We start from the raw sequence: 11,054 nt of genomic DNA on the forward strand, positions 1-11,054 counted from the left end.
GAAAAAGTATTTTAGTTGCTGTAACCACAAACACAAGTGAGTCATATTCGTCGAAAGAAATGATGACGTACACTATAAAACCAATGTGGTGTTTCCATCGCACCACAGTTGCCTGCAGATATTACCGCTAACATGCCACATAACCGGCACTTCCTGTTGGATACAAATGACTTCAGGACGTTGGCGACTGAAGCACGTAGGCAGTTAATGTATATAAATGAACTCGACCGAGAACCAACTGTTAAGTAAGACACGGCGGCAAGTATCTCCTCCATCCGCCGTGACAAACTCCTTCCAGCAAGACAATAGAATGAACTTCACACCTGTGACCTTCATAGAGGTCGGACATCTTGTTAAAACCTCAAACCTGCACGCAAGACTGAGTTTCTACGTGCTGCTCCGGTCAGCGTTTCCATGGAGAATCTCAATCTGCTGACATGGACATAAAATCAATGAACTACTCCAACACGCTGAGGTGGCACGAGACACAGTCAGTGGCTTCAAGGGTTGACGGACTGTTTTAGGTTCTTCATGTGGGGAATCGGCCACTTTGTGAGCTATTTTTATGATGCAGAGTCAGAGGAATCCTGCTGGTTCTGTCCTGATCGATGTCTTTTGATACATATTGGAATCATTTAAAACCTAAAATGATTTATTTCATCATATTATTGTATCTGTTTCTGTATCATATTGACATCAACATGCTAAGGCTAGTTAGCTTAGGTTAGCAAGGACTGCTGTTGGTGTTGTTAGCTAGAAACCAACTGAAGACAGGCCCCTGTTGGCCCCGAGTTACAGAACTATAGAGGGGTTAAATTTCTATTAAAAAAAATAATATGACTCAAATAATAACACCAATAATATAATAAAATAAAACGAATTATTGAATTATTTTTTACTGAAAAGGTGCTCCTTGTTAAATTGAAGTTAAGATTATGAGTGTAATAATGTCGCTGTACACGTCTTGTTCCTCAGTTGTTTCACATCATCAAGAGTGGAAAAAGGAAGGGACCATTATACCAAAGTAGTAGGAGTTAGCTAACACAAAGGTCGGAAAAGTAAATTGGGTAGGCATACATTTGAAGGAAGAGTAATTTGAGAAGTTAGACGTTAAACAAGTCATGATAAATGTAGCTGATGTAGAGATGACTCGATCAGGTTTCTTGAAAAGTATTTGTTAAATGAGTGGTTCAGTAGGACATAAAGGATAGAGTTCATTTATGGAATCAAAGGCACACATGCTGAAGGTGCCGACTGGATAATCATTCTGGTCATACCAGGTATGTTTTGATGACCAGAGACACATTATGTACCACTGATTCATTGAAATCTTCGTGTGTTTGTGCAGATTTCCGACGCCCTCCAAGAGAGCTACACAACATCGGCACTTTGGCGGTTCCTGAGTTTAGGCTACGCCCTGATGCTGTGCCCCTTCATCATCGTCCTGGGGGGAATGTTCTTCCTGGCCACTGCGCTCTTCTTCCTGGACGACCGAGAGAAGGCGGAGAAACAGTGAGTGACTCGGACATTGTTACAACAAGTCGTCATTGGTTGTTGTATTATTTACAATTTTCCCTGCTGTAGATATTTCGTACACTTCTTTTCTGGGTTCAAATAAATAGAACAAAACGGTCTACACACTGCTGAGCCAAAAGTCTGAATCAGCAGAAAGGGAGACGAGCTGTTCCAGCCATCAATTTCTTTAAGTACGCTCGCTCGCACCACGCTCATTCATATTTTCCTCTGCCACGCGCTGACGGGAGCGGGTCACTTCCTTAAAAGGCGAAAACAAATAACTCATCACGATCGCCATCAAGAGACACGACTTCTTGTTTTCTTTGGGTTTATTTTGTCCAAACTATTTTATCGTGTTGACATTCTCTCCCGCTGCCAGCGCTCCCAAAAATGACTTCCTTCCTGTGGACGACGAGGGACATTTTTAGACAGGATGGCAGTCAGATGTCTGACGCCTGTCTGTAATCTCCTTTTCCTCACCCTGTGGACTCGGCTGCTGCTTGTTCCCACACTCACACGTATTCAAGGATATTTGCTTATTTCCAGAAAGGGAACGCCATCAGGGATTTTGGCACGGTTGGTGGAAACCGTTAACTTGAGGATTGTTTGAATCCGAGAGCGAGGGCTACAATTAAGCTGTTAATATTTCCTTAGTGTGATGTTGATGTGGCTGCTTGTGCTGCGGCTTCGTGTGGATCACGTCCAGAAGGAAAATCCGAGCAAAAGAAATATGGGACAACAAACGATTGAAGAGTTTTTCTGTCACTGCGCCAGGAGCAGATACGAGTCTGTGGTCGTATATGAGGATTAAGATATCTGACCACATCATTGCTGTCGGGCCAGATGGCACATGTTCACTCAGGCTGTATCAAACCACAATAACATACACACAACACACACACACATAGTGTGGTTTTGTAGAGTCTCATGATGTGAACCAACACACTTGGAATGATTGGATTGAAAAGTTCACCAAAACTATTATAACTGAGGGAAACTCATTCCTGTGGCTTTGATTTTTGAAATTCCTGCTTTTTTATTCATAAAAACATTTACCAGATTTCATAAGATCGTTGTAAAAATGTCAAGACAGTTCACCATGAATCATAAATCAAACCTACCACATGTAGAGTTAGGCATAACTCAAACTTTAGACTCAACAATGTAACTTTAAAACATACGTTTTACATACGCTCAAAAGGTTCACTAAACAAGATAAATTAAAAACATAAAGCAAAATAGCATTTCGTTGTTCAAAAATAGTGTTATTGTTGAATCGTGTGTACAATGACAGTATATGGATCAGTGTAGTATCTATAGATCTCAGCTTTTGCTGGAGAGATAAGGAACAAGTTGACAGACTTACGTTCATGTGTGTTTTATGTATTCTTGCTCCTATAGCCAAGTGAATGATTCACAGCTCAGGTTTATAAACATACGCAAACACTCTGTGCTTGTCAGAGTCAAACACAGACCTTCACTGAGTTGCTCACATTTCTGCAAAACACCCCAACGAGCCAAAACAGCAGCAGTTCTTATGTAACACGCTGCAAACAACACCCCCGAGACCCAGGCAGATGACAGCAACTACAACTTTGCACAACTTGACTTGTTCTGGGATATTTTTAGACTCCATTCACGCTGTCAAGCCCCTTATTTCATAAAATTCTACTGTTTCCACTGGAGGCTTTTCCCTCCTTCCCTGTGTCCTCAAGTACTTGCAGCTATATTTGAAGACGGAGGCACAGAAGTGTATGACTTACTCACTGGAGATGTCTATTTTCAGCTCCTTAGTGAGCCACATTATTTCTAGGTTGTTAGCATTTCCCGCCTGGGGGGTTTCTATTTTTAGCTCAGGTTCGGGATGTTCCCCGTCTTCACCCACGTCTTCACCCAGTCGGCTTTTACTCGAGCCGATGTGCCGTTAGAGATCCGTCTCATAGCTCTTAGAGAGTACAAATCCATGTTTGGGGTCACAGAGAGCTCAGGGATGAGAGGATGTCAACTGCAGACTAGGCAGAAAAAGAAGAGAACTCTTGTGAGTTCGATGTCTTCTTCGTGTTAGGTGTCCGTATACAACGTCTGACCACAGCAACATGACCTTGAAATAACCTATACTCACACAAAAACAATTCAATCTTGTGAATCCGTCAATATCATGTTGTACTGGAGGAGGTTAACTACGGGTCAACGACAATGTATCTAAATCAATCGTAGAGCGTGACGCTTGGACGTAACCTTAAGTGTTGCTCAACCTTGAAAATATTAAACATAAGGAATATAAAATAAAGCATAAATATAATGATTTATTATAGCTATAATTTATGTTTTATGATGTGGTTTTTTTTTACTTCTTACTGCTGTTCTTAGCATTGGATAGTACTTGCAAAGATACATAACTGTATTTAGTTATTACTGTTGTAAGTCATTATCTTAAAGATAATATCTGGCTTTTTAATTGTTTGTACCATTCTTCTATTGTACTGGCCCCTCCGGGAGGGTGTTCTGCAATGACGGGAAAACGTCAGGAAGGTTAAAAAAAGAAAAAGAAAGAAAGTTTGTCATCAGTCAAAAATGATCCCAGAGATTTCCAATGAAATAATCACTGTTTAGTAACTTACATTAATTTCAAAGGTGCATAAATAAAATGTTCAGGAAACACTCAAATATTTCTTCTTGATGCCTTTAAGAAGTCCTCTCCAGTATCACCAGTGTTCTCAAGAAACGCCACTAGACGTAGATGTATATGTGACGATGAAAAATCAGTGTTTGTTTCTGTGGGAATGTTTTCAACCATTGTTTCAAGTCAAAACAAGTCAACCCCAGAAAGGTCACTTGATCACTGTGGTTAAACGTAGCTCTGTTTTGAAGGTGGTGTTGTGGAGGTTAATGAGTTCTCTAACAATCTTTCTTTTTGTCCTCAGGTTGAGTCAGCTGTCACGACAAACCGCCTCCGTCAAAGTATAACCAGGTAATTCCATCAGCACCTTCATTAGGAGGCCACTGCATGTTCTTAGTGGACTTCAAGACTCTTTGGCCTGAAGCTAACTCAGTAACTGGAGTGTGTACATATGTGTGTGTGGGGCTCTTCTACGTTGCTGGATGTAGGTTTGGACTTATTGGATTCTTGTCTGCTTGTTTGACCAACTCTGTGGAATGCTATCAAGAGCCAAGCAGCGACTTCCTGCTCTTTATCAAAGTCAAACACATGTCGGGAAAACCTCTTCAATTATTAACTGCAGGGGGACTTGAGACAATATATGGCAGCCCACCAGCCAGACAATGAGGAGCTACAGTAGCAACAACAAGATTAGACTTGAAGCGCTGATTAGAGCCACGGAAAGTTCACCGACTTATTTGTGAAGGTCACGGAGAAGAGTTAAAGGTTAAGGTCCAGACTGCTGCTAGTGTGGCACTCAAATGTTCCAACATGTTCCATGATAAAGTCACACTGTGCTGGGAAATCGGGGAAATGAAGTAGAATGTGGGTTTGACAGTTTGGTCAGTGGAGAACGTTTGTCGTCATCGGTCAGAGTTACACGGTTGTGTTACATCTGAGGTCCACTCTCGAGCTTTTTGCATTTGTGTCTGTGGTTCAGGGAGCTGAATTCAATTTCCTGTGTACAGACTTTATTCATTTAGTTTTACTTTAAACACAAGCAGTGATCATTTACAGTATCTTATATGTGAAATGATATCAATACGAAGAACAGTTCAAAAATTTGTCTGAAGCTGTTTATAAATAAGGTTTGTTATGCTTTATACACAGAGCAAATGTAAGCTTGAAAAAGATGTAAACAAAAAAAGATATATTAGATGAAGGTATATTTAAGATGTAAAAGGACAATATTATCTTAAATGACTCTGAACTGACAAACACAAATACTTTCTAAAATTGTGGTTGCATGAGCATCTGATTCTGTGGAGCAAGACACACTATATGTAGCCAAAGTCTACCGAGCCACTGCATTCAAATCCTCAGTCTTCTGTCACTCACGACAGCGAAAACATTTGCTAGAGGCTGTCAAAGTGGGATAATTACAGAGGACAGGTCAGAGTTGGACATGCCTCAGAACTGATCATTCCCATTCGGAAGCCATAGATCTTTGTCAGATTTATCTTGGATAATCTAACAGGCCTCGGATTACATTACAACTCAGGATCCAACAGTCGCTCAGAATAACAGTTGTAAAACCAAAGAAAAGCTGGTTATAGAAGCTCTAATCACTTCATTATCTTCTGAATTATGAGCTATTCATCTCCAAAGATGTAATTTAAATCAAGATCAGATCTAATTATCGTCCTCGGAGAAGCAAGAGACAGTTTCTGGGCGCTCGACTACAGAAGTTAAATCTCCTTTCTGCTGTCACAAGTTTGCTAAGCTGCATCCCCGCACACCCCGAGAGAGGAAACTCACGTTGAGAGTTTTGCTCACAGATTTTCGCCCCTGAGTTCCAGAAGTGTTTGCACAGCTGCAGACTTGAACTTCCCTCCTTCACGCTCTTATCATTCAACAATAGCTTGGAGTAGTCGGGCAGCAGAGCGAGGAGGAGGAGGAGGAGAGAAGAAAAACCGCGACCACACACGCACACGTGAGCAAACTTATGAAGTCATGAAGACAATGTTAACTCATTGTCCTCCCGCTGATGTCAATACACGAGTGAGGAGTTCTTGATAGTGATGGGAAGAAATGTCTGGGCCAGACCAACAAGAAAACCGAAAAATTTACTCGTGAAATTCTTGCTCGTATGTTTTTACAACGTAGTTTCAGCTCATCGACAAACCACAAAAGCGTTTTGATATGATTAATTGGAGCGACTACTTCATTATTTTCCAAAAGCTGTTCCCTGTGCAGCAGCTAATTCGTTTTTCTCTTGTATTATGTTCAGCTAATTGTCTGGAACACACAAGTGTGTAAGCTAAACTGTGTGTGCGACTATGGGATCGGGATTGTTTCCCTCAAAGCTCCCCGTAATCCTGCAGCAGCAGAAGTTTGTGTGGCGTAGCATCATAATGCCAGCAGGACGCGGCCATGATCGGCAGGCGTGTCGCCGGAGACCCCGAAATCTACAGCTGGAACGTTCTCCATGGCAACACATGAGCTGTTTTATGTCACCTCCAGCAGCTGGAAGTGATAAAAGTGCAGATTGAATCCACATAAACAAGTATTATTAGTAAAAAGGTTTATGAGCCCATTTTAGAATTCGATAATAGAACAAAGCAGGTTTCACAGACGACTTTTCCCTTTGATTTTCAGAACATCTTTGATGTTGACCTCATCCTAAGTGTCCTTTTTTGATATTAGAAATTAATCATTTCGATTCTAATAATCAGAAAATGAAACGATAAATATGTTACGGCACGGTCGCTCATCATGAAAATGTTTGGAAGTTATTACTTTATAAAGTTCTCCCCTGTGTGAAATCTCAGCGATATAGAGGTTACAAGAGGGATGTCCATTATGACCTAATAATGGTCTTCACTCCTCCTCCAGCCAGCTGTCATCCCTTTGTTTGTACAACAAATCCCTTGGAGTTGGAGACTTCCGGGATTAATGATGTGCAGTGACAAACCTTGATGCTTCAACAATCACAGTAGAGTGGTTGTGGTTATGGTGAACACAGCAGTAGTATTTATATTTCTAATGGTAGAACTGTTAATTGTACCTTTAACCTTTAAGTATAAAATGTTGCCGACTTAACACGGATGTATTTATTGTTGTTCCTCAGCTCTAATCTTAATGCAGCTGTGATTTGAAAGCTCTGGGTGCACATCTGGACAGGGGTGCTGGTGGTGTTTATTGAAAGGGGGGGGGGGGGGTAGCAATGTGTTGGTATGCATGGAGCGCAATATTTAGGTCACAGGCTGGTCCGGGTGTGCAGGCATTATCGGGGAAGGTCCTGACAGATGGTCCGGAGCTTTTCCGACCTCGTCCTTAATCACACGTGCACAGAGCTGACTCTGACTCGTCTTTCTCTGTGTTCCTCAGGTGACGCCGAGGCCACTGAACAGCAGCCGAACTCCATCAGATTTAATGATGATCAAAGAGGGGTCCCCCCTTTTTTTTTGAAAGACCACGACTTCATCGTGAACGTTCTTCTTCCCCTCTGGTGGTTTGTCAACAAAGGCTGCTCAAGACTCCTCAGAGGAAGCGTCTTGCTCCTCTGGACAGTAGCTGTCCTCTTCTCATCTGTCCGCCAGCAGCCACTGAACCTTCCGGGAAGGAGGTTGGGGCGACCTTGTGATCCCACCTTGTCCTGCTGCCATACTACTGAGTGCTGACCATGAACCTGCCCTTCTGCCTGCCTGTGCGTGCTAGTGTGTGTGTGTTACCTCGGCTATCAATCTGCACCAAGTGCCATAGCCTCATTACATTCCTCCAGACTTTGCACTGACCACAAACACCCTCATGACGCCGCCGTGTTCACATGCACATGGTGGTCCAGCAGATTCAGTAGAAACCTCCACATTTGAAGATAAAATTAATTTGTGACTTTGAATCCTTCAACTTAGACGATTTTTTGTTTTGTTTTGGTACCACAGTGTGCATGCTAACAAAGGTGCCAAACCATGAGCCAAAAAGTGTTATCGTCGGTCAGTGAATCAGCCTTAATAATTGGAACTATCACATTATCAGCTGTTTTCTTTTCCTCTTTTCTCTCCTTCACTTTTAGCACTTAAGTCGATGGTGCCGAGATGATTTCTGCATATCTCTTTTGTTTTTTTTATACGTGTAAGAAGGGATTGTTCATGGAAAAACAATCTGGGTGGTGTTTTTTTTTTGATGACACTGGATTATATATTTTCTAATTTATCTATTATCTTATGTCTGTCCTGTAAAAGCTAAACGAAAAGGGACAGCCGGTGTAATTTTCATGTTTTTTTTCCTTCCTTGGAAGCTTTGAACCCTCTCTGCCTTATCAGTGAGCTGGGTTTCCCTTTAAAGGGGGCGCTCTGATGGTTTAGAATTTCTGGAGAGATTTTTAATGACTCCACAATAACAAGTATTGTTGGACAAATCCCCTCCCCTTCACTAATGTACATATCCCATTCCACTATTACCAGAATGGAGCTTTGAAGTAGCGGTGATCGAGAGTGAAGGGAATCAGAGTCCTGGACAGGAACAGGAAATGTAGGATAAGCAAGGAATCTCCACCTCACTTTGAATTCTTATCAGTCTTCCCTTGTTTGTCCACATTCCGATGTTTTTATTTTTCCGACATTTCGAGCTACAGTTTGACCTCTCATCCATGTTTCTGCAACTTCCTCTGCGATTACGTGAACAATACATTGTAGTTATTGGGGCCCTATGAAGTGAATTTGCTAACTAGCCAAATTTCTTCCAACATCGCAGTAGTCTGGGGTTGAGAGAATAAAATCAAATATATATTTGGGTTTTTCCGCAGTTCTTTTTTTTGCGGGATAAGAATTCTCACAAAAGTGTCATTGTTAGATTAACTTTTTGTATATGTGGGGAAAGAAAGTAACATAAAATGGGAACGAAAAAAAAAATATACGTACAATTTTGACAACTTCAATCAGCAAAGGTCAAGGGCCCCATTTATACAAGAAATGGCCATAAGTGGCCCCCAGACCACCAATTTCTACAACACACGACTGCCTATGAATCACATCTAGCACTGTTTTCAGATGCATGACAGCTCACACCAAAACAACATTCCAATTCACATCAAAGTAGGTTTCACTTGCATTTCGTGACTGTGGTTCAACCTGCAAACTCAACCGTCATATGAAACAATAGGAAATCTCAGCTAATCTTTGAAGCTGCCTCATTGGTGCTGATCTTTCTTCTACTACGGACTAATCCAGAAATATTTGGAAATCATTAGCTCACAGGTCCGGACTCTGAATCGGTGTTAATTTGTCTTATCAGCTTTAAACAGCGTTCCCGTCAGCAGCCGTAGCATTCCCAACCCGCTCCGAACATCCCTTAACCTGTGCTGGGATGAGTTCACGACTGATGTAGGCATCAGAGCAGCTTTTAGATCGCAGAGGAGACGCAGGAGGTTGTAGTGACCTTGGAGGGCGAATGGAAGGGAACGTCGAGGTGGATCTGGGAGCGTTGACGAGTGACTCATGGTTGAGAGTGGGCAGGCGAGTGGGTTAGTTGTCCTTGTTAGCTGATGATTAGCTGTAGATCCTTCTCTCTCTACAACTGCTTCTTCCTCTTCACCGGCTTCTTCGATGTAACCAAATGAGTTTGTTTTGATCACAGAATATACACTTTATGATGCAGCAACTTTAATATATTGTAAATGATGGCTTGGATGCGATGTATTTATTTGCTTCTACTACGATGAAGAATCATTACAAAGGGAAGTGTGAGGTTGTTTGAATTGTTTCATGTGCAACCAAACTAAGATTCACTTGTCGACTGTGATTTCATGTCTCACAATAGTTCCTTTTCTCGACTGGACGCTCACTCTTGTGTATGTTTTGTTTGTCGTCAGAGCAACCGATCACATTATTTTGCACATTTTTACGTTCAGGGATTGATTTGAACCACAGGCCGGCTTCTGATTGGTTGGCGACTCTGTCAATCGTCAGACAGGAAGGCTGTGGTCAGATGGGTCATGAACTGAGATTCACTTTTGCCAAATTTAGTCGTGTTAGCACCGATCCTCGAGTCTGTTGTATGCTAATAATCACCGAAGTGATTTATTGTCCTTCTTCTTGTTATACAAGAATTGTGTATAAAGAAAACCTATTTCTGATGTTCAATAGAAAACAGAGGTTATTTTTATTTTTAGTCCAGAGAGGAATGAAAGGATATTATTCTAGAACTGAACTGTGATGCTCTCGTCTGGAGCTGATAGAACATGTACATGTCTGTAAATCAAATAAAACTATTTAATCACCTCACACGCGTCTCCGCTTCATTCTTTGACCACTACATCAACACAAAAATATTCCTTATTTTGTAATTCAAAACACTTCCAACAGTTTTGATCTCATCAGATATGTTTTCTTTATCATTATTTTTCTCAGTTTAGCACTTTTGAAAAATGGGCCTTAAATAAATAACCAAGAAACTAAGAATTAAATTTATTAGAAATATCTACTTGCCTTTATTCAGGTCAGGTGTGTATTTCATATCAAGATACAGCTTTTTTTTTGCTCTGGTTATTTCTCTGTTGTATCATCATAATAAAGTGGTTCCCAAACTTTTTTGCCCCAAAGACAAAGTTAAATGTGGGCATCATTTCCACAGATTGGCCTTTAAGGTGTAAAAGTTTAAATAGCGTGTCTGAACATAAAGTTAAAATTACATATGCTCTAAACTTCCACAGTTAAAAGAGGAGGAATTTGGAGAAATCAATTATGTAAAGAATTTATAACCATATAATTAATATTGGATTTTGTTTTGTTTTTTGGTGATCTAAAATGTTTCTGAGGAGGGAAGAGTTTCCCTATGCAGTTATTTGTTACACAAACAGACCTGCTGTGTTTAAGTTCCATAAAATATTTGTTGTGGCAATATATTTTACTCTCTCAATAAAAAATCAAACTTTATCTTA

At 40.9% G+C, this 11,054-nt stretch overlaps 1 protein-coding gene across 1 annotated transcript in view; it reads left to right on the forward strand.

Annotated features, from left to right (window-relative positions):
• Positions 1-10,398, forward strand: part of LOC148066501 (sphingosine-1-phosphate transporter SPNS2) — a 55,341-nt gene extending 44,943 nt beyond the window's left edge. Inside the window, exons 11-13 of the mRNA XM_087807202.1 lie at positions 1,349-1,512; positions 4,440-4,486; positions 7,505-10,398. Coding sequence (XP_087663328.1) covers positions 1,349-1,512; positions 4,440-4,482 — 207 coding nt within the window. The 3' untranslated portion in view covers positions 4,483-4,486; positions 7,505-10,398. The remainder of the gene's footprint in view (positions 1-1,348; positions 1,513-4,439; positions 4,487-7,504) is intronic.
• The last annotated feature ends 656 nt before the right edge of the window (positions 10,399-11,054 follow it).

Source organism: Callionymus lyra, chromosome 14 (genome assembly GCF_982586985.1).
Source record: "Callionymus lyra chromosome 14, fCalLyr1.hap1.1, whole genome shotgun sequence".
Taxonomy (NCBI): Eukaryota; Metazoa; Chordata; class Actinopteri; order Syngnathiformes; family Callionymidae; genus Callionymus; species Callionymus lyra.